The 23,768-nt window shown below is 43.8% G+C and overlaps 2 protein-coding genes across 3 annotated transcripts in view; one reads left to right on the top strand and one right to left on the bottom strand.

Annotated features, from left to right (window-relative positions):
• Nucleotides 1-1,326, bottom strand: part of HSPA14 (heat shock protein family A (Hsp70) member 14) — a 33,457-nt gene extending 32,131 nt beyond the window's left edge. Inside the window, exon 1 of the mRNA XM_054503172.1 lies at nucleotides 1,116-1,326. Coding sequence (XP_054359147.1) covers nucleotides 1,116-1,172 — 57 coding nt within the window. The 5' untranslated portion in view covers nucleotides 1,173-1,326. The remainder of the gene's footprint in view (nucleotides 1-1,115) is intronic.
• A 48-nt stretch (nucleotides 1,327-1,374) lies between these two features.
• On the top strand, nucleotides 1,375-20,832 carry CDNF (cerebral dopamine neurotrophic factor). 2 transcript variants are annotated; one of them, XM_054503176.2, is made up of 4 exons: nucleotides 1,375-1,580; nucleotides 11,283-11,410; nucleotides 13,560-13,701; nucleotides 19,044-20,832. In XM_054503176.2, the coding sequence occupies exons 3-4, from the start codon at nucleotides 13,623-13,625 to the stop codon at nucleotides 19,220-19,222; spliced, it is 258 nt and encodes an 85-aa protein (XP_054359151.1). In that variant the 5' UTR covers nucleotides 1,375-1,580; nucleotides 11,283-11,410; nucleotides 13,560-13,622; the 3' UTR covers nucleotides 19,223-20,832. The 2 variants fall into 2 exon arrangements, with proteins under 2 accessions (XP_054359151.1, XP_054359150.1); XM_054503175.2 differs by having other exon boundaries at nucleotides 1,550-1,744.
• Nucleotides 20,833-23,768: the final 2,936 nt, after the last annotated feature.

The raw sequence follows: 23,768 nt of genomic DNA, 5'->3' as shown, positions 1-23,768 counted from the left end.
TTTGGACACGGAGTCTTGCTCTGTGGCCCAGGCTGGAGTGCAGACTGCAGTGGCAGATCTCGGCTCACTGCAACTTCCGCCTCCCGGGTTTAAGCCATTCTCAGGCCTCAGCCTCCTAAGCAGCTGGGATTACAGGCGTGCCCGGCTAATTTTTAGTATTTTTAGTAGAGGCGGGGTTTCACCATGTTGGCCAAGCTGGTCTCGAACTCCTGACCTCACGTGATCCGCCTGCCTCGGCTTCCCAAAGTGCTGGGATTGCAGGCGTAAGCCACCGCGCTGGGCCCCATTCTTCCCATTTCTACAAATGAAGTAGTATTATTCCCTTTGGCATTTCCTAACAATTCACTTGACATTTAAACGCGGGACAAGTGGCAACGGAGTTCATGATTATCGTTCCTTCTGCCTCCCCACTGATTAGAGAAAGGCCGCAAGTCCTGTCAACCTCTCACTTCCAGAAAGGCCACCTCTGTAGAGCACGCACAATCAACTGGCTTCACAGCCAGGCAGCTTTGCGGGACCATCAGCTCTAGCTGGACTGCAGCTTCCCTGCCCCTCCGGGACCTAGACGTTCGGGCCCAGCTCAGCGCGTCCTGCGGCCCTGCTGTCCCAGAGACCACCGCCTCCAAGTACCTCGCGGCCACAACTTTCCCAGGACCTCCCACCCGCGGGAATCCTGAGGCCCTGACGTCAGCGAGACCCCTTTCGGCATCCAGAGGCCAGGATGTCCCCGTGACGTCCCCCAAAATGCTCGCAGCCCCGCCGTCCCCGGGACCCCCCGGGACACCCAGCGGCCCCGCCGTCTCCGGGACCCCCCGGGCACCCTGCAGCTACGTCGTCCCTGGGACCCCTCCGGGCATCCCGCCGCCATGACGCCCCTGGGACCCCGCGCGTCTACATCGCCGCGAGCCTCCGCCGCGGAGTAGAGGACTTTCCGGAGGAATCGCCAGGCGCGAGGCCGGGCCCACCCGCCCCTTCGTCCCGGAGTGTCCTCGCGGCAACGCCACTCCACGACATCCCTAGGCCGGCGACACGCCGCTCTCAAGCCTGTGGATGACCCAGCGCCAGAGAACCGGGTGGCCGTCATGAAGCCCTAGCCCAGCTCCGCAGCCCCTCACCTTATAGACTGCCACACAGGCTGAGGTGCAGCCCAGATGAACTCCGATGGCCGCCATGAGGCAGCAGGGACGGCAGCGGCAGGAATGAGGGTGTCCCCCTACAGCAACAGCTACCGGCCGCCCAACGGCCCCATCAGGCACCGCGGAGCTTCACGTTCCCGCCCGCCCCCTGCGTCCGGTCGGCCGCGACAGCCTCCCGCGTCGCCGCCAATCAGCGTGAAGGTGCCGCCTTACTTCACGCGCAGTCCGCGAGTAGTTTCAGCGCGTCTCTCCGCGCCCCGCGGAACTGCACAGTGCGCACGCGCAACCGGGGAGGGACGGGAAAAGGCTCCTACACTCCGCCCCCTTCCTGTCCCTTCCTTGAGAGCCAATGGAAACTCTCAGTTCAGTTGCGTCATTTGTCCTGGCAACTACTGGCAGATTCTTTCCAACCTGGAATTCTACTCAGCTCGCTTCGGCAGCTTGGTAGGCGGTGGGCGCGGGTGGCAGAGGCGATTGAAGCTGCTGGTCCAGCATGTGGTGCGCGAGCCCAGTTGCTGTGGTGGCGTTTTGCGCCGGGCTTTGGGTCTCTCACCCGGTGCTGACGCAGGGCCAGGAGGCCGGGGGGCGGCCGGGGGCCGACTGTGAAGGTGAGCGGTGTGACACCTGCTTGCATGGCGGCGGCCCCGCGCTGCGGCGCAGCAGCTGTCGGCTTTGGCTTCTCCTGGCCCTGGCTATAAATAACATTTCGTCCAGAAAATGCAGGCCCTGTCCGTCGTTTTAGATCGTCCAAGCCCAGCTCGAGTAAAAGCTCAAGCCGGGCCTGGTGGCAACGTGAGGCCACGTTGTGGTTTTGCTGTGAATATTAAACTTCAGCAGTAAAAGCTGGTGGGTTTGTATTTGGATTAGAGTTTGTGCAAAGAATGCTAGATTCAGGTGATACGGGCGCCAGATTGATTCTGCTGCTTCCAACCGCAAGATTTGCCTCCCCTTGCACAGAAGACGTCTTTCAAGTCCAAGCTAGTTGGTGACTCCCAAAAGGAAAACAAAACATGGCATTGAGTTGAGTGGCTTAAATCAGAGGACATAGCTAATATTTGTTAGGACTCTGTAGGTGAAAGTTGCTTTGCAAAGGAGTACACTGACTCCTTGGGAAAGAGAGGAATACAAAAGAGTGATTCCTTTTTGTTCACGGTATCTCAGCTGTGAACTCGCAGTCAGAATATGTGAGTCTGTATCCCGCCAAGTCCCCTAGCTCTGAGACTTTGGTTTTTGCAAAATCAGCGTACTTCACTTTAGAGATCTGTTAGCAAAGGCAAAGAAGGTAAGTGGCTACGCTAGCCCCTTCCTTCTGGACTCCTGTAGCGCTCACTCCATGTTTTACTGAAAATAATTAGTTTAAATGTATATGCCCTGAGCTGGAAAATATATCCCTAGTGAACAGGAAATTGTAGGTTCATCATATATGTTGAGTGAATGGATGGGTATAGTCGTACTAAAGTTGTGTTTTTGTTTTTTTGTTTTGTTTTTGTTTTTGTTTTTGTTTTTTTGAGACAGAGTCTCACTGTGTTGCCCAGGCTGGAGTACAGTGGCACAATCTTGGCTCACTGCAGCCTCCACCATCGGGTTCCAGCGATTCTCCTGCCTCAGCCTCCCAAGTAGCTGGTACTAAAGGCACCACCACCACGCCTGACTGATTTTTATATTTTTAGTAGAGATGCAGTTTCACCATGTTGGCCAGACTGGTCTTGAACTCCTGGCCTCAGGTGATCGGCCCGCCTCAGCCTCCCAAAGTGCTGGGATTACAGGCCTGAGCCACAGCACCCAGTCCTTAAAGTCTTAATAATTGGAGCCTAGCTTTCTATCAGCTCTGCAATAATTAAACTTTTCTCCAGAAATTTAAAATACCTACATGATGTTATTACTCGATATAAAGATATTTGTTTAGCTAAGTTATAATTTTGCTCCAAACCGTGCTATAATTGTGTCCTGTATTTTAAAGCAGACTTTGTGAGGCAAAGACAATTGATTTGATGACTCATCTGGGGCTCCCGCTTATAAACATTTCAAGACAGACAGCATCTGGATTAATTAAATGGGAAGCTTATGCTGTCTGTCCTAAATTTATTACAGCATGCTGTGATTATTAACTTGTATGTCTGACTAACCTGTGTATATATTTCATTCGTTAGGTAAAGAAACTGTGTAATCGCAGAGGAAGGATGTAACAGTTTGGTAACTAAAAGAACTAGATTCTGCATCCAGCTCTATTACTGCTTATGAGTGATCCTCCCTCCTCAGCCTCCTTTCTTATTTACAACTTAATTTCTTCTCAGTGTATAAGATTAAAATGCCATATTATATACACTCTAGAGCGAAGGTAAAAAAACTGAATGTTTCCTGAGCTGTCTCAGACCTATTGATATGTTTTGTTACATTTACAAACTATTTTGAAAAAAATTAAATTCACTGGGTACATTTTAAAATTGGGAAATTTTATGTAAAAATTCATATTTCTGGCTTTTCTCAAAAAACCAGATGACCTGGCAAGATTGGGCTTATGGCCATATAGTAGAATTGGCTATTGGCTGCTCTTTTTAGAAAGGACTTGGGTTTTGAGTTGTTTGCCGCCCCTACTCCGCCCCCGATTCAAATTGCTTAACTCTTCTTTTTCCTTGCCTGGAAGTAGGTATTCAAGTTTGTGAGTCCTACATTAGGTAATGTGAGGTTTACTGGAAAAACATAAATATTTCCAAATCTCTTTTAAAGGATTATATTATGGGACTATTTTAAACGACTTTTTATTTTAAAATAATTGTAGATTCACTTATAAAACTATCTTTAATAAACATAAAAGCACAACGTAAATAAAAGAAGTATGGCTATCTGAGGTTATTTTAGCAATAAAGACATCCCAGAAAACTTAAGAAGTTACTAATTTGTTAGGGCATTTATGGTGAGGTTATTCTCTTCATGTAAGTCCAGAAAATGAGTTTCCTTTCTTACCTTTACTTCTTTGTGGTGTGTGACACCACTGACATCTTTCCCTTTCAGAAACTGCCTTCTCTTCATGGTCATGATCCTGCTTTTTTCCTTCCTGGCTGTATGCCCACTTGTCCAGTGTGTCTTTGTGGGCTTCTGATCCTCTAGCCATGGCTTAGAATTTTCCAGGGTTCTGCCCTCTGTTCTTCTCTCTTCTCAAGTCTACACACTCTTCTTGGCAACCCAAACCAACCTACCTCCAGTCTAATAAATCTCTAACCTTATATCCACTGACCTTTCTAGAGTGTCAGACCTTGCATCCATTTGACTAGTGAACATGCCCTCTTAGATATGATGTACATCAACATCAACACAGTCAAAAAACCAAAGTCATTATCTCCTTCCCTTCTCACTCCCCTAAACCTGTTACTGTCATGCTTTCGGTGACAGCATGGGACGACTACCTGGTCAACTAGCCTAGATTCTAGACTTCTCTTTCCCCCTTATCCCTTACAGCAAACCAATCACTGCATCTTTGAGTCTACCTCCTGACTGGTCCTGCTCCTTTCTCCTTACTCAAGTCTAGGACTTCCTTACAGACCTTCACCAGTTTTCCTCTCCACATTGTCAAAACAGCATTCTTCCTGCTACCTGTCTCCCTCCTGTCTAGTCCCCTGGCAGGGCTATCATATTACTTCCTTATTTAGTATCTTTCAGCGGTTTCCCAGTTTCCTCCAGGTGCCGCTCCTTTGTTTTCCCACAGTATCTAATACACTTCTCATATTGTTTTGGTCTCCTCTGAAAGTCAAGGCAGTGTTTCTCACCACCTCATTTCCAGCAGCTACCATAGTGCATGGCATATGGTAGGCGCTCAGTTTGTTGAAGAAATGTATGCAAATGTGCTGTGATAAAATTTTGGGTATCTTGTAGTGAGTCAAATGTAGATCTTGAAAAGGACAAGTTAGTATTCCTAACTTTCATCACCTAGATGATACATTGGCAGAGTGATAGTTGAGGTATAGAAATCATATGAAGGTATACTGTGGGAAATACCACAAGAGCGATGAGGCACTGAAATACTGGGAGTTTCTTTTGTAGGAGACAAGAATTAGAGGTTACTAGGAGACTTTGATGATAGTTTCTTTTTCTTTTTTCTTTTTTTTTTTTGTCACCCAGGTTGGAGTACAGTGGAACAGTCTCAGCTCACTGCAACCTCTGTCTTCTGGGCTCAAGTGATCCTCCCTCCTCAGCCTCCTGAGTAGCTGGACTACACGTGCTTGTCACTACACCCAGCGAATTTTTTGTATTTTTAGTAGAGATGAAGTTTCACTATGTTGCCCAGGCTGGTCTTGAACCCCTGAGCTCAAGTGATCCACCAGCCTTGGCCTCCTAAAGTGCTGGGATTACAAGTGTGAACCCCCGTGCCTGGCCTGATGATAGTTTCTGCTGACTTGTAGCATTAATCATTACAGCAGTTTTCTGCTTTGCATACTGGATATATTTGCTAATTAAACTCAGCAAAATACAGCAAAAATTGAGAGGGATCTCATTTTTCACATTTAACACAGCAGATCCATTACACATTCCTTTTAACACTGTGTTCACTTGCCTTGTGGAATAATACTCAGTCTTTGTTCTTATCCTACTTCACTGGCTGCTCCTTTCAGTCTTTTTCTGGTTGTTTTCCATCTTCCCAATTGCTAAACATTGGGATTTCACAAGGCTGAGACCCAGGACTGTGTCTCTTTTCCGTCTCTCCTTACTTTGTGTTCTCATCTCAAAAACACCTTTTGAATGTTGATGGCTTCCAGATTTATATAGTCATCCTAGATCTTATACCTGATCTTCACATTTCTATATCTAGCTGCCTTCTCACTGTTTCCAGTTGGATGTTATATTAGTCGAGGTTCTCCGGAGAAATAAAACCAATAGGACCAAACAGAACATATAATCTCTATCTATATATCTTCTTAATATCTATAATATTTATCTATATAAAAAGAGATTTATTGTAAGGAATTGGCTCACAAGATTCTGAAGGCTGAGAAGTCCAAATTCTGCAGTGTGGGCAAGCAGGCTGGAGACCCAGGAGAGCCTGTGGTACGAATGAAGTCTAAAGGGAGTCTGCTGGAGAATTCCCTCTTGGTCAGGAAGGCTGGTCTATTTCATTCTGTTCAGGCCCTCAACTAGTTAAGTAAGGCCCACCCACATTATGAAGGCCAGTCTGCCTTACCCAGAGTTCATCAATTTAAGTGTTAATTTCATCATTGCTACAGAAAATTAACCATCACAGATGTCTAGAAGCATCTTGAACTTCATATGTCAAGACTGGATTCTGGCCAGGCATGGTGGCTCATGCCTGTAATCCAGCACTTTGGGAGGCTGAGGCAGGCAGATCACCTAAGGCCAGGAGTTAGAGACCAGCCTGGCAAACATAACGAAACCCCATCTCTACTAAAAATACAAAAATTAGCTAGGTGTGGTGACATGCGCCTGTAATCCCAGCTACTCAGGAGGCTGAGGCACAAGAATCACTTGAATCCGGGAGTTGGAGGTTGCAGTGAGCCGAAATGGCGCCACTGCAGTCCAGCCTGGGCAACAAACCAAGATTCTGTCTCAATAAAAAAAAAGAAAGATTGGATTCCTGCTTGTCACCATAAACTTGCTTCTCCTGCAGTCTTCCTCATTTCAGCAGATGGCAACTCCACGGTTCCAATTTCTTGGCCAAAAGTATTGGGATTATCTTTGATTCCTCTCTCTCTCCCCAACTCTGACACATTACATCTGGCTCATTAGCAAATTCTTTTGGCTCTTCCTTCAAGATAGGTCCAGAGTGTAACCACTTCTCATGACTGCTGTAGCTACTGCCCTGGTCTAAGAGATGCAACTATTTTGAGAACCTCTAAACTGGTCAGCTGGTCTCCCTGCTTTCTTTTCTGCTTCCTTGTAATCCATTCTTCAGACAGCCTTCAGAGACATCCTTTATGAATCATGTCGGACCATAACTCTTCTCTACTCAAAACTTTAAATGGCTTCCCTTCTCAGAGTGACATCCAGAGACCTTACCAAGCTTGAAAGGCCCTGGATGCCCCAGCATGCTGCTGCCTATTTGATCTCATTTGCTACACACCTCCCTCTTGCTCCCTCTACTTCAGCCACACTGGCCTTCTGGCTGTTCCTTGAAGCCACCAAGGACACTCCTACATTTGAGCCTTGGTACTTGCTGTTCATTCTGCCTGCGGAGTTCTTCCTCGAGTCATCCACTTAAATTGTTCTTCCACTTCCTTCAGGTGTCTGCTTGAATATCACTTTATCTAAGAGATCTTTCCTAACCAATCCATTAAGAATCATACTATTACCTTGTCACCCTCCATCCTCCTTACCATTTTTATTTTTCTTCTTTGCTACCTATACCTTTACTTCTTCTATCGGATGTAACTCTCAAGGGCAAGTTCTTTGTTTTCTTCATTACTGAATCTTAGGAACCTAGAATACTGTTTTGCACTTACTAGTCGCTTAATAAATATTTGTTAAAAACGTGAATAACTGGCTATTATGTTTAGTATTCTGTTCGTGTTGATAGCATTAGAAATAAAAATATATGGGCTAGGCACGGTGGCTCACACCTGTAATCCCAGCACTTTGGGAGGCTGAGGTGGGCAGATCACCAGGTGAGGAGATCGAGACCATCCTGGCCAACATGGTGAAACCCCATCTCTACTAAAAATACAAAAACGTAGCTGGGCGTGGTGGCACACGCCAGTAGTCCCAGCTACTCAGGAGGCTGAGGCAGGAGAATTGCTTGAACCCCAGAAGGTGGAGGTTGCAGTGAGCCGAGATCTCACCACTGCACTCTAGCCTAGGCAACAGAGCGAGACTCCATCTTGAAAAAAAAAAAAATATATATATATGTGTGTGTGTATATATATATGTATTATATATGTGTATATATGTATTTTATATATATGTATGTATAGTATATATATGTGTATGTGTATATATATATATGACTTTAAGCTCTAAAAGATGACATGATTGGCTGGTCATCTAAAAGCGACTGAAAATACTGGATAAAATAAAAATGTGAAAATATTGTAAAGTATGAGTTGGGAAGGCATACCCAGAAGCCAACCACAGAGTGGAAGTGGGAGTCCAGGGGGTTGAAGGGGGCACTGAAGCTGGCTTTACCTTGGAGAATTTGTTAGCCAGGTGATCTGAACTAAAGTTTTCATGGTTTTGGCTAAATGAACACAAGTCCCAGGCATTTCCAAGTTAGGAGAGTGAGAGCAGATCCTCTCCCAACTAATTCAGGGCCCCAAAGACCTAGGCCTTCATTTTAAAGGGTGAACTGAAAATAACTACAACCTATTTCCATCTTTAGAGACTAAAAGAAATGGTTTAACTTTAACTTTTTTACTGAGTAAAAGGAAAAACAAAACTGGTCCTTGATAACTCATAATTACAAGCTCGTGCACATAGGTAGGGGTTGAAGGCCCCGTTCACACTACTAGGATGATCTGAAACATCTTGAACTGATAATCTAGTTGAAAGTGATTTTAAGTAGATCATACCCTCAGGAATCAGCAAATGTTTTTTGAGACGGAGTTTCACTCTTGTCGCCCAGACTGGAGTATAATGGTACGATCTCGGCTCACTGCAACTTCCACCTCCCGGGTTCAAGCATTTCTCCTGCCTCAGCCTCCCAAGTAGCTGGGATTACAGTCACCCGCCACCATTCCTGGCTAATTTTTGTATTTTTAGTAGAGACGGGGTTTCATCATGTTGGCCAGGCTGGTCTCGAACTCCTGACCTCAGGTGATCCACTCACCTCGGCCTCCCAAAGTGCTGGGATTACAGGCATAAGCCACCACGCCCAGCCAGCACATGTAAGTCTTACTTACAGGAACCCACATTCAACCTAGTCCTCAAAGAATTCATACAGTTAAAGTTCTAAGAAATAGAGCTCCCACTTAGAAAAGTCATGAACCCCTAGGGAAGAAGGGCACGTAAGTGATAGCCAGCTGGAACAAAAAACAGAAGAGGCACACCCCGCAGTGGCTTCAGGTATTGGAATAATCAGGCATAGAAGTTATGTTTTTTTATGTTTGAAGAAACATAGAACATTAAACCTAACCCATCGCTACCCATAGGGGACTATAAGGAAATTTACCTTGACACTGAGCAAAGTAGAAAAAAGAAAAAATAAATATCTCTGAGAAATGATAACAACAAAACGTCCCTCACTTGTGTTTGCAGCCAAAATTCACATCAGGGGCCCAAAAACTTCAAGCTATATATTTAGTTTAAAGCAGTGCCTGGCTAGTTGCCCTTAGGCCCTGAGAAATACAAATACAAATCTTTACTGGAAATAATGCTCCTTCATCTCAGGCTTCAAACAATCTTCACAAATAAGTTTTGAGGCTTATGAGTATCATGTCGTGCAAAATAAACAAGCACACAAAGAAACAAGGCATCAGGAACAAGAACCTATAGAAACAACAACAAATAGAAACGTACTCTGGGCCTGATGCAGTGGCTCACGCCTGTAATCCCAGCACTTTGGGAGGCCGAGATGGGCGGATCACTTGAGGTCAGGAGTTTGAGACCAGCCTGGCCAACATGGTGAAACCTTGTATCTACTGAAAATATAAAAATTAGCCGGGTGTGGTGGCGGGCACCTGTAATCCCAGCTACTTGGGGGGCTGAGGCAGGAGAATCACTTGAGCCAGGGAGGCAGAGGTTGCAGAGAGTTGAGATTGCACCATTGCACTTAAGCCTGGGCGACAGAGTGAGACTTCGTCTTAAAAAAACCAAAACAAACACACAAAAAAACTCTGAAGACTTCAGATATTGAAATTTTCAGACACAGATCATAATTAAGTTTAGTGTGTTTAAAGATATAAAAAAAACAAGCTTGAAAATATCTTCAAGATATAAGGAACTAAAAGAAATGACTTAACAAGCCTCCCATTTTAGCCTCCTCAGTAGCTGGGACCACAGGTGTGTGCAGAGACAGTCTCACTGTGTTGCCCAGGCTGGTCTCAAACTCCTGGCCTCAAGAGATCCTCTCACCTTGGCCTCGCAAAGTGTTGGGATTACAGGTGTGATCCACCGTGCCCAGCCTGGTTTCACTTTAGGCTCATAACGATGGAAATAAAGACTTATGCAGATCACCAAGGGGCTTCATTCAGGATTCTTATTCAGGTTTTTCTCTGTGCTTACAATTATGCTGTCCCAAGATGATAGCCTATAGATGGGTATATTTTATTTTAGGGTTAGCCAAATTTTGTGGAAAAGTTATCATTTTAGGTAGAACTTCGTTCCAATGATTGATTGATTCAATAAGCTGATACAACGTGTCCACTGCATTTAGGCCCAATACTAAGCTAATAGCAACAGGCCTGAAATCATTCTTTTTATTTATATTTTTTATTTTCTTGAGACAGTGTCTCACTCTGTCACCCAGGCTGGAGTGCAGTGGCTTGATCATAGCTCACTGCAGCCTCCATCTGCTGGGCTTAAGTGACCCTCCCACCTCAGCCTCTCGAGTAGCTGAGATGACAGGCATGCACCACCATGCCTGTGTTTTTGTTTTTGTTTTTTGTTTTTTTTTTAGTAGAGACAGGGTCTCACTGTGTTGTCCAGACTGGCTTCAAACTCCTGGGCTCAAGTGATCTTTCTGCTTCTGCCTCCCAAAGTGCTGGGATTATAGGTGTGAGCCACCATGCCTGGCCCCCAAATCATTCTTACTTAGCATTGGAATCCACTGTCATGAAGCATTGAATCATATGGACTTTTTTGTGTGTGTGTATGTGTGTGTGAGACGGAGTCTTGCTCTGTCACCAGGCTGGAGTGCAGTGGTAAGATCTCGGCTCACTGGAACCTCCACCTGCTGGGTTCAAGTGATTCTCCTGCCTCAGTCTCCTGAGTAGCTGGAACTACAGGCACGCGCCACCATGCCTGGGTAATTTTTTGTATTTTAGTAGAGATGGGATTTCACCATGTTGGCCGGGATGGTCTCGATCTCCTGACCTTGTGATCTGCCCACCTCAGCGTAGCACTTCTGCCTCCCAAAGTGCTAGGATTACAGGCGTGAGCCACCATGCCCGGCCCCATATAGACTTTTAAATGTGGTTAGTGGCTCATACGCATAGGTGTGGTAGTGGTTAAGTTGTGCATGCAGACATATTTATTTGTTCCTTCCAGTATGTAAAGAATTCTTGAACCGATTCTACAAGACATTGATAGACAGAGGAGTTAACTTTTCGCTGGACACGATAGAGAAAGAATTGATCAGCTTTTGCTTGGACACCAAAGGAAAAGAAAACCGCCTGGTATGGTAAATTTCACCTTTCATTTTCCCCATGTTCTTGAAGAATACTGCTAATAGTTTCATTTCTTAGACGTGATGTCCTCTACTTATATGTTTTGCCTTAAGTATGTCCATTGTAGAGCACGCAGCAAGCAGAAATCCATCTTCCAGTGACATGTAGTTCTGCATGTTTTCATCCAGAATGTTTCCAGTGTTACTTTACTTTCTGAGTACACCACAGACAACCAATTTTATGTTTTCTTTTTTCTTTTTTTGAGACAGAGTCTTGCTCTGTTGCCCAGGCTAGAGTGCAGTATCACCATCTCAGCTCACTGCAACCTCTGCCTCCTGGGTTCAAAGCATTCTTGTGCCTCAGCCTCCCGAGTAGCTAGGATTACAGGTGTGCACCACCACACCCTGCTAATTATGTATTTTTAGTAGAGACAGGGATTCACCATGTTGGCCAGGGTGGTCTCGAACTCCTGACCTCAGGTGATCCACCCCCCCCCTCAGCCTCCCAAAGTGCTGGGATTACAAAAATGAGCTACCATGCCCAGCCCAATTCTATGTTTTCTTAAATGAAATTATGAAACTGAATTCCCAATAAGAATTTAGCATCCTAAGAGTGGGTGGGCTTTCTGTTTCTTACCAAGACAATTAATCAAACTTATCAAAATATTTTACATTATTATTTATACATAATTAATGAAGTATTTATATTTTCTTCTAATCGCATTAATATGGTGTTTCCTGGGTATACACATATGGCTTGTTTCAATATACTGTTTTATATCACTTAAGACAATTTGGGGCCAATTCCTTTTTACCTAAGATTGTCAGATTGTCAGTTACATCTGCATGTTGGCTGTTCACTATGGCCATGTTGTAAAGCTCATGCCATTTATCCGTATCATTAAGGTCTATCTATATTTTTTTGAGACAGCGTCTCCCTCTGTCGCCCAGGCTGGAGTCCCAGTGATCTTTGCTCACTGGAACTTCAACCTCCCAGGTTCAAGTGATCCTTCCACCTCAGCCTCCCAAGTATCTGGGACTAAGGCACACGCCACCATGCCCAGTTAATTTTTGGAATTTTTTTTTTTTTTTTTTTTTTTTTTTTGTAGAGACGGGGTTTGGCCTTGTAGCCCAGGCTGATCTCAAACTCCTGAGCTCAAGTGATTCACCCACCTTGGCTTCCCAAAGTGCTGGGATTACAGGTGTGAGCCACTGTGCCCAGCCAACGTTTATATTTTTAAATGTAAAATTCTGAAGTCAGGGAACTTGAATGTCAGAATTGCCTGATGGGAAAAGACATGGGCTCTAGAGCCAAAGTGCTGGGTTTTATAATTCTGTCTCTTCTATTGCTAGATGGGGGGAACTTCAGTTGGCTTGGGTATAAAATACAGATAATAATAGTACTTATTTCACAGGATTGTTGTGAAGCATAAATAAGTTAATACCTTTAAAGCACTGACAGCAGCACCTGGCACAGAGAAAACACTTAGTGTCAGCTCTTCTCATTAGTCTTTTAACGCCATGTGACTTGTAGGGCACATCTGGTTAGGATGATCACGAGAATGGAGTCACTTGTTTCCTGGTGGCTTAGTCAGCAGGTTAACCTCTTTCTTCTTCTTCTTCTTCTTCGTCTTCATCGTCGTCATCGTCGTCGTCTTCTTCTTTCTTCTTCTTCTTCTTCTTCGTCTTCATCGTCGTCGTCGTCGTCTTCTTCTTTCTTCTTCTTCTTCCTCTTCTTCTTTCTTCTTTCTTCTTCCTCTTCCTCATCTCCTCCTGCTTCTCCTCCTCCTGCTGCTGCTTCTTCTGCTTCTTCTCCTTCTCCTTCTCCTCCTCCTTCTTTTTTTTGAGATGGAGTCTTACTCTGTCCCCCAGGCTGGAGTGCCTGGCACGATCTCGGCTCACTGCAACCTCCGCGTCCTTGGTTCAAGCAAGCACACCTGGCTACTTTTTGTAGTTTTAGTAGAGATGGCATTTCACCATGTTGGCCAGGCTGGTCTTGAACTCCTGACCTCAAATGATCTGCCCTCCTCAACTTCCCAAAGTGCTGGGATTACAGGCGTGAGCCACCATGTCCACCCTACCTCTTTCTTACTTCTTGATACTGTATTCCTTGCTGTTTTCATTGTTTGGAACACTCAATTCTCTTCATTTTCCTTCAGTGCTATTATCTAGGAGCCACAAAAGACGCAGCCACAAAGATCCTAAGTGAAGTCACGCGCCCAATGAGTGTGCATATGCCTGCAATGAAGATTTGTGAGAAGCTGAAGAAGTTGGATAGCCAGATCTGTGAGCTGAAATATGGTATAACACAGCCCCATGTTTTTCCCAGTAGGTCCAATGGATTCCCAAACTTCTAACGTTGGGGCCATGTCTTCTAAAAATTCATTGTTAAAAGGAAAGAAATTCACCACTCATCAATAAGTTGCTGGGCTGATGAATGGTACCTATGGGCATTTGAGTTTCGTTGAGGGAAGACAAATAAATAGTACAGGCATAATCAGCATTAGGTTAAAATTGCCAATGAGACCTGGCGCAGTGGCTCAGGCCTTTCATCCCAGCACTTTGGGAGGCCGAGACGGGCGGATCGCAAGGTCAGGAGTTCAAGACCAGCCTGGCCAATATGGTGAAACCCTGTCTCTACTAAAAAAATACAAAAAAAATTAGCTGGGCGTGGTGGCGGGTGGCTGTAGTCCCACCTACTCGGGAGGCTGAAGCAGGAGAATCGCTTGAACCCGGGAGGCAGAGGTTGCAATGAGCCGAGATCCCGCCACTGCACTCCAGCCTGGGTGATACAGCGAGACTCTGTCTTTAAAAAAAAAAAAAAAAAAAATTGCCACTGAAATCACAGAGTTTAGACTCCTAACACACCAAGGCGATGCCAGATATGTATGTCAAGGAAAATCTCAACATATAAAGAGAGCAGCTACTCCTGGTGATTTAGATCTTGGTAATCTATTAAAATAAAATTGGTACCTATTCAAAGATGATACAAGGACTTTGAAGATGTAAAGATGACTATGACTTCCTTCCTAGGCAGAGCTACTGTTCTGCCAGCTTTAAATTTTAGGAAATTAGTTATTCACATCAAATCAGGTTTTTCCTGGTAAAATAGCTTATCAGAGGGTGCCCAAAACAGACAGCAAGAAAAGAAAGGAGACGTCCTTTTTTTTTTTGAGATGAAGTCTCACTCTGTCGCCCAGGCTGGAATACAGTGGTGCGATCTTGGCTCACTGCAACCTCTGCCTCGTGGGTTCAAGCGATTCTCCTGCCTCAGCCTCCTGAGTAGCTGGGATTACAGGCACGCACCACCATGCCTGGATAATTTTTGTATTTTTATTAGAGACGAGGTTTCACCATGCTGGCCAGGCTGGTCTTGAACTCCTGACCTCAGGTGATCCACCTGCCTTGGCCTCTCAAAGTGATGGGATTACAGGCATAAGCCACCATGCCCGGCCAGGAGATGTCCTATTTTAAAACGTTATCCTTGGCCACATACATTTCACATGGATAGATCTTTTATCATGATTTGTATCTGGGCTAGACATTTGGGTAGATTGAGTGGGTATCATAAAAGGATGGGGAATTCCTTCCTCAGCCTATCCTTGACACCTGAAATCCCACTCATTCCTTTTGCTTAAGTCATTGTTTTGCATACATTACATACCCAGTGTAGTACTGTTAACTACCTAAGTAATTAGCATCCACCTCTAAGTTATTTTAGTCTTATTTTTCAACACAGCCGTGTAATAGTCCTATGTACCATAGCCACATGGCTAGCTTTAAGTAGGTTTAAGGTTGAAAGTTACCAAAGACAACCTATTTCTCAACTTGCAAAGCACAAGCCCTAACTTCCAGGGTAGTTATTAGAGTAGGCATCCCTTTTTTATTGGCTTCCAAGCCATGAAATAGGTGCAGAAATCACTGAGTCCATATAAACAATATTCACAAACTTGGCCGGGCGCGGCAGCTCACACTTGTAACCTCAGCACTTTGGGAGGCGAAGAAAGGAGGATCTTTTGAGCCCAGGAGTTCAAGACCAACCTGGGCAACATGGTGAAACTCTGTCTCTACAAAAGTACAAAAATTAGCCAGGTGTGGTGTTGAGCGCCTGTAGTCCTAACTACTCAGGAGACTGAGGTGGGAGGATCACCTGAGCCTGGGAGGTCAAGGCTCTGGTGAGCTGTGATTTTTTTCACTGTACTCCAGCCTGAGTGACAGAGTGAAACCCCGTCTGAAAAATAAATAGATAAAATAAAAATAAATAAAAGCTGATATCACAAACCTCTTTTGATTTTTTTAATTCAACAATTTTGTTGTGAATACCTTCTCCTATATCCAAGGGATCTTACAGGGCTCCTTAAACAATAGAAAAACAAATCAGATATTATTGAGATGAAATGACTACCTAATGTTTTGGCGATGCTGGCCACTAGAGGCCCTTGGGGAGCTATAAACTAGTTTTAATCTTTGTGTGGAACTTTACTTTGGAGTTTTGGGGCGTCACAGAGGTTTTCCTCTTTTTAAAATTAATGCCAGATACCAAGTTCCCTAGAAAAACTCAAAGAAACTACTGACATTTACAAAAAAAAAAAGTATTTTTCTCCTTCAGCCTCTTATCTTGAATAGACTAATAGTTCTTAATTATCCTCCCCAGCTATTGTTAGCAGGAAAGATAAGATTAAATAGGGACCTTTGTGCTGTGGGAGATTAATAATTTGGGCTATACAAGTTTCTACTTTAAAAAGTATTCTGTCAAATCAGCCATGAAATTAACAAGCAAGATAATGTGGAGTTGGAGTATGTTTTCAATTAGGAAGGTGCCATTTGGTTTTTGACCTGAAAGAAATGTTTTCATTTGCTTGCTTTGTGTTTAAAAAGGATAGGGAATCATTATAAAAATTTAAGGGTTCTCTGGAGCACAGTGTATAGCTGACCCTCCAAATACAAAAGTCTTTTAACATCCAGCTTTTAAATTAGAACAGAGTTACCGGAAGGTTTTGACAAATAATTTGACAAATATTAGGTTTTTAATGTTTTTAAATGTTGTGTTCTACTACTCAGAGGTAAAAAAGAGAAAGAACTTTCAAGAGAAGTCAAGCTGAAAAAATTCTAGGCTGCCACTAGTTGTTTAATAAATAAACTTAAGTGTTGTATTCATTATCAAAGTGAACACCAGACAAGCGGGGAGGGGCAAAAGACACTTTTTTTTTGACAGTCTCGCTCTGTTGCCCATGCTGGAGTGCAGTGGCATGATCTCTGCTTACTGCAACCTCAGCCTCCTGGATTCAAGAGATTCTCCTGCCTCAGCCTCCTGAGTTGCTGGGATTACAAGTGTGTGCCCCCATGCCCGTCTAGACTTTCTTTTGAAAGAGGAAAAGTACCTCTTTCTGATAGGAAAATTATAATTATTGGTATATTACAGATGAGCTTATAATTTTTTCTATTTTGGGCTTTTTTTCAATCTTTTCAGCAATTGAGAAGTAGCTGAGTTCTTGATATTTTCTGCACATAATCTATAAACAGGGAAATAGTAGTCTTGCTAGAGGAGGTTAGATGTTGGTGACAAGTATCATTGGCAAGAATTTTAGAAGCCAGGTTGGCTGGCACCAAAGCCCTAGCATTGGAGACGTGGGAATAACACAAAGGGCTGTACATGCTGTGATAATTTAGCAACCTGATCCCAGTAGGGGCTGGGCATCAGGTGAGTTTCAAAACAGAGATCCCAAACAATTAAGGTTCAGCGAGAATATTCCTAATTTTATTCACGTGTTTGCATTTCTTTACATTTTTATTTAAAACCCAATAGTGCTTTGTCATGTGTATATGCTCATTTGCTTTGCCGAAGATACATCTTCCTAGAAAAAGTGAACCATAACTTTTTACTGGTTAATTACAATCTATGGCTTTCAAGTTGGTCACGAATCAAGGCCATCCCAAAGGAACTGATTGCCTTTTATACAAGAGTTTCCTTCTTGTTACCTTAACAGCAGCAATTTGGATACAGTGCTATTTGTTTTAGGAATACTGATCTTGAGAATGCTACAAATGGTAGTAAACATTGTGGAACTACATAGGCCCTTAGTTTTGAAGCAAGTATAATCTTTTGGAAAGAAAGTCAAATTAAAAACATAAATTATCCCAATAACTTTGTATACACCGTTGTCCTTCAGTACCTGTGCAGGAGGGGTTCTGGGACCATACTTGGACACTAAAATCCTGATGCTTAAGTGTTTGCATATAACCCATGCGCATCTTCCCTCCTATATACTCTAAATCATCTCTAGATTACTTACAATACTTAATACAATGAAAATGCTATTTGTATTAGTCTGTTCCCGCATTGCTGTGAGGAACTATTGGCCAGGCGCGGTGGCTCACGCCTGTAATCCCAGCACTTTGGGAGGCCGTGGCGGGTGGATCAGCTGAGGTGAGAAGTTCAAGACCAGCTTGGCCAACATGGTGAAACCAGTCTCTACTAAAATACAAAAATTAGCCAGGCATGATGGTGGGTGCCTGTAATCCCAGCTACTTGGGGGGCTGAGACAGGAGAATCGCTTGAACCAGGGAGATGGTGGTTGCAGTGAGCAGAGATCATGCCACTGCACTCCAGCCTGGGCGGCTAAGCGAGACTCCGTCTCAAAAAAAAATAAAAAAAGAAAAAGAACTATCTAAGACTGGGTAATTTATAAAGAAAAGAGGTTTAATTGGCTCACGGCTCCACAGGCTGTACAGGAAGCATGGCTGGGGAGGCCTCAGGAAACTTACAATCATGGCAGAAGGCAAAGAGGAAGAGGCATGTCTTACATGACTGCAGCAGGAGGAAGAGCGCAAAGGGGGAGGTGCTACACTTTGAAACAACCAGATCCCTCACGAACTCACTCACTATCGTGAGAAAAGCTAGGGTGAAGTCCACCCCCATGATCCAATCACCTCCCAATAGGCTCCTTCTCCAACAGCGGGATTACAATTCCACGTGAGATTTGGGTGGAGGCACAAATCCAAACCATATCATTGTAAATAGTTCTTATACTGTATTGTTTGTAGTTTTTTTTTTTTTTTTTTTTTTTTTGAGACAGAGTCTCAATCTGTTTCCCAGGCTGGAGTGCAGTGGCGTGATCTCGGCTCACTGCAACCTCCATCTCCCAAGTTCCAGAAATTCTTCCGCCTCAGCCTCCCAAGTAGCTGGGATTACAGGCATGCCACCACCATGCCCGGCTAATTTTTTGTTTGTTTTTTTAGTAGAGATGGGGTTTCACCATGTTGGGCAGGCTGGTCTCGAATTCCTGACCTCAGGCAATCTGCCCGCCTCAGCCTCCCAAAGTGCTGAGATTACAGGCGTGAGCCACCATGCCCAGCCCTGTTTGTATTTTTTAATTGTTGTAGTGTTATCTTTAATTTGTTTAGAATGTTTTTGATCTGCTGTTGGTTGAATCTGCAGATGCAGAACCCACTGATAGAGAGGGCCGCTGTACCACATTTTCCTTGGGTGTGTCTTGGTTTCCATGGAAACTGGAATTGTTCCCTGCCTTGGATCATAGGGTAGTCAGCACCAAGATAAGCAAACTCTATGCCTTTTGAAGTGATTCATAGGGATTTTTTTTCCATTTGTTCTGTAATTGGCTTTTTTCCTTTTTGCCATTTAGAAAAAACACTGGACTTGGCATCAGTTGACCTGCGGAAGATGAGAGTGGCAGAGCTGAAGCAGATCCTGCATAGCTGGGGGGAGGAGTGCAGGGCCTGTGCAGAAAAAACTGATTATGTGAATCTCATCCAAGAGCTGGCCCCCAAGTATGCAGCGACAGACCCCAAAACAGAGCTCTGATCTCCAACGCCAGCACATTTGTGACTTGTAATTAGAGAGAAAAATGACTCTCTAGGATATGGACATGTTGATTAAGGATAACTGGGAATGCATCATATTTGGTCTCACGCTTTTTGTGTTGGTATTATTCCTCAGAATTTTGTTACGTGGGTTTATGAGTAAAACTAATACTACTGATAACTTACATTTGCGATGTACCAAAAGCTAAAAGTTCCTTTCTCATAAGTTTCTTGGAATGACTATGCCAGTTTTCATTGCCTGTCTCCTAAAAGTGACCTACTGACAAATTGATGGAGTAAATTGATTCCAAGAAAGAAGAAGGCATTCAGAGACTCCTCTCTGGATGCAATTTTAAAATATATTGGACTACAACAAAAGACAGAACAGTCAGCTTATCTAATGCACAACTTCAATCCCAAATACAGAATCAAAAGTTTTCTTAAAGTAAATTTTCTGTTTTCACTCTACATTATAGCTCTCTTTGGTATCAGAAATGGTCAGGCAGGAGTACTCGTTTTTCCCATTGGAAGAAAACCCACTTAAACCTACTTAAAGAAAATAGAGAGATCAAGAAACCATATAAGTATAGCCAATGTTTGGCAATTATATCAACATTTACATTGTTAATTGAACCAAGCTCAAGGTCTTTTTCATTCCTTACAGTCACATATCAGACAAGTTTTTGATAGAAGATTAAAGCATATTAAAAACACTCATAGGCAACTGGGAACTTTACCATTCTTAATGCTACTTTATCAGCTTTCAGTTGTAAAATCATCTTTGGTTCCATTTTCTGGCCACATAAGAATAAGAAACCCACAGTAGAAGTGGCCGCCTCTGTGTGGCAGGTACAGCTGGGGAATACTGAAAAAACATTTCCTTGGAACTTTCTGGAGTGATGGGAATGTCCTATATCTTGATTCGCATGGGGATTACATGGGTTAATAAGATTGTCATCTGGTAGAAAAATTAAGATCTGGGCATTTTATTGTATGTACATAATATCCTTAAAAACCGCTGTAGAAAAATTATTTGGAAATTAACTAAAATTAATTAATTCAACACACCTTGTTTGCCAGGCACAGTGGCTCACACCTGTAATCCCAGCACTTTAGGAGGCTGAGGCGGGAGGATTGCCTAAGCCTAGGAGTTAGAGATCAGCCTGAGCAACAGAGTGAGGTTCCGTCTCCACCAAAAATTTTAAAATTAGCTGCGCATGATAGTGTGTACCTGTAGTCCCAGCTACTCGGGAGGCTGAGGTGGGAGGACTACTTGAGCCCAGGAGGTGGAGTCTGTAGTGAGCTGTGATCCTGCCACTGCACTCCAGCCTGGGCAACAGAGAAAGACCCTGCCAGAAATATGTGAAAAAACAAACAAAAAAGCTCACCTTGTTCGTTCAAAGAATTGCATTTACTGGCTGGGGTTGTTTTCAGGGAGTGGAAGAGACATTTTCAGACTGAAAATATACATCAAAAACATAATTTTTAATTCTAAATGCTGCAGAGGTAAATGAATTTTCAGCTGGGAAGCTGATACGTCAGAGAGTTAGTGGTTCCTAAGGAAATATATATATGATGTAACTGAAAGGTGAGAATAAAAAAGCTGTGGTATAATGAATAGTCAAAGTAATTATTGTTTCTGAATTTTGGCAGCTCGATTATCATTTGTAAAGCATCTACTTTATTTTGAATTATATCTTCAAAAAAACCAAAGTTAGTTTTTGGTTGTTTTTGTTTCTTTGAGACAGTCTTGCTCTGTTGCCCAGGCTGGAATGCAGTGGCACAATCTTAGCTTACTGCAAACTCAGCCTCTCGGGTTCAAGTGATTCTTCTGCCTCACCCTTCCAAGTAGCTGGGATTACAGGCGCCCACCACTATGCCCGGCTAATTTTTTTGTATTTTTAGTAGAGACGGGGTTTTGCCATGTTGGCCAGGCTGGTCTTGAACTCCTGGCCTCAAGCGATCCACCTGCCTCAGCCTCCCAAAGTGCTGGGATTACAGGCATGAGCCACCATGCCTGGCCTCTCCAGAGTTTTCTTTTTTAAACTTCTTATAACCTTTATATTTGTTTTTATTTTTGCATTTTGAACCTATCAAGAAATGTGTTGTATGAAAACATTATGTTTGGTGTCTGACCTCAAAATCGGGTCGCATTTCTATGTCTTTTCTTCAGGATACAAATTGAGGTAATAGAAACGGTGCTCAGCCAGTCATTTATATCCATGGTGTTTAGTCTGTTTTTTTTTTTTTTTCTTTTTTTTTTGGACAGAGTCTCACTCTGTCACCCAGGCTGGTATGCAGTGGCGCTATCTCAGTTCACTGCAACCTTCGACTCCCAGGTGCAAGTGACTCTCCTGCCTTAGCCTCCCCAGTAGCTGGGATTACAGGCACGCACCACCACACCTGGCTAATTTTTGTATTTTTGGTAGAGATGGGGTTTCACTATGTTGGCCAGGGTGGTCTCAAACTCCTGACCTCAAGCGATCCACCTGCCTCGTCCTCCCAAAGTGCTGGGATTACAGGCATGAGCCACTGTGTCCGGTCTAGTCTGTTTTTGTTGTTGTTGTTGTTGTTGTTGTTTTTAAAGAGAATTTACATCAGTGCTTCTCAAACTGCACATATGGTGTTTATCACAGCACAATTCACAATTGCAAAGATATGGAACCAACCTAAGTGCCCATCAACTGGTAAGTGGATAAAGAAAATGTGTTTGGCCGGGCGCAGTGGCTCACGCCTGTAATCCCAGCACTTTGGGAGGCCGAGGCGGGCAGATCACGAGGTCAGGAGATCGAGACCATCCTGGCTAAGATGGTGAAACCCCGTCTCTACTAAAAATACAAAAAATTAGCTGGGCGTGGTGGCGGGCGCCTGTAGTCCCAGCTACTCGGGAGGCTGAGGCAAGAGAATGGCGTTAACCTGGGAGGTGGAGCTTGCAGTGAGCTGAGATGGCGCCACTGCACTGCAGCCTGGGCAACAGCGCAAGACTCTGTCTCAAAAAAAAAGAAAAAAAAGAAAAAAAAAGAAAATGTGTTATCAGGCATAACAAACATAATACAGTATGGAATACTACTCAGCCATCAAAAAGAACAAAATCATTCTTTTGCAGCAACTTGGATGGAACTGGAGGCTATTATTCTAAGTGAAGTAACTCAGGAATGGAAGACTAAACTTGTATGTACAAACCTCTATGTTCTCACTTATAAGTGGGAGCTAAGCTATAGGGTAAGCAGAGACATAAAGAGAGGTATAATGGCCATTGGCGATTCAGAAGCAGGGGGAGTGGGAGGAAGGTGAGGGATAAAAAACTACATATTGGGTACAATGTATGCTACCTGGGTGACAGGTGAGCCAAAATCTCAAACTTCACCACTATACAATTCATCCCCGTAACCAAAAACCACTTGTACCCCAAAAGCTATTGAAATAAAAAATAAATAGCTGAAAAGTAAAAACAAACAAAAACTGGGCATAGAGGCAGTCTTGTTAAAGTAGGGGTTCTGATTCAGTGGGTCTGGGGTGGGGCCTGAGATTCTGCATTGCTAATGAGCTACCAGGTGATGTCCACACTACCTTTCCAGGACCATGCTTTGAGTAGCAAAGGCCTAGGTCAAGGATCCTGCAATTGATACATACTGTTTTCTGTTTGCCAGTATCAACCTAAATAGTAAACAGAGAAAGGCTCTCTAAAAAAAGATGTTTGTTTGGGAATAGAGCATTGCAATGGGAATATGCAAGCCTTAGTAAACTATGCGTATTCAAGGGAGGTAAAGGAAGACAAAGGTTTTTAAAGATAAAAATGAGGGGCTGGGTGTGATGGTTCACACCTGTAATCCCAGCACTTTGGGAGGCCAAGGCGGGTGGATCACCTGAAGTCAGGGTGTTCCAGACCAGCCTGGCTACCATGGTGAAACCCCGTCTCTACTAAAAATACAAAAAAATTAGCTGGGCATGGTGGTGCATGCCTGTAATCTCAGCTATTGGGGGAGACTGAGGCAAGAGAATCGCTTGAACCCTTGAGATGGAGGTTGCAGTGAGCTGAGATCATGCCACTCCACTCCAGCCTGGGTGACGGAGCAAGACTCTGTCTCACAAAAAAAAAAAGAGGAGGATTGCATAATTGTTTTGAAATAATTATCCTTGATCACAAAGATCAATCACAAGAGTGATGCTAGTCTGAGTTTGGACAGATAGTCTCTGGGTTGATGCCCTTGCAGAATTTTCTTGTGTGAAGTTGTGATGGCTTTTGTGGAGGATTATGATTTTTGCAGTCTTTTGTGATTGTTTATGTTATCAGGCATACAAGCCTGAGAACCCTCTTTTCATGGCCTCCCACAGCTCTGTTTTCAGGGTTTTCTTACCATTTGTGACCCCATTCTGATTCTCATGACTTTCACACCAGTCTTGATCAGTTATGTTTTTGATAGAGTTGAATGTAACAATAACAGCAGCAACAACAAAACGAAACAGAAAAGTACAAGAATTTATTCTCCCATGTAAAAGAAGTCCAGAAGTAGCCAGTCCAGGGTAAATATGGCAGCTCCACAGTT

This window comes from Pongo pygmaeus, chromosome 8 (assembly GCF_028885625.2).
Source record: "Pongo pygmaeus isolate AG05252 chromosome 8, NHGRI_mPonPyg2-v2.0_pri, whole genome shotgun sequence".
Classification (NCBI taxonomy): Eukaryota; Metazoa; Chordata; class Mammalia; order Primates; family Hominidae; genus Pongo; species Pongo pygmaeus.
This window is presented reverse-complemented; position numbering and strand designations above follow the sequence as displayed.

Excerpts from the sequence above, each read along its gene's own strand:
- CDNF (XM_054503175.2), top strand. The coding sequence starts at position 1,630 with ATGTGGTGCGCGAGCCCAGTTGCTGTGGTGGCGTTTTGCGCCGGGCTT. Across the intron at positions 11,411-13,559 it reads AAGGAAAAGAAAACCGCCTG|TGCTATTATCTAGGAGCCAC; the intron begins GTATGGTAAATT and ends ATTTTCCTTCAG. Across the intron at positions 13,702-19,043 it reads GATCTGTGAGCTGAAATATG|AAAAAACACTGGACTTGGCA; the intron begins GTATAACACAGC and ends TTTGCCATTTAG.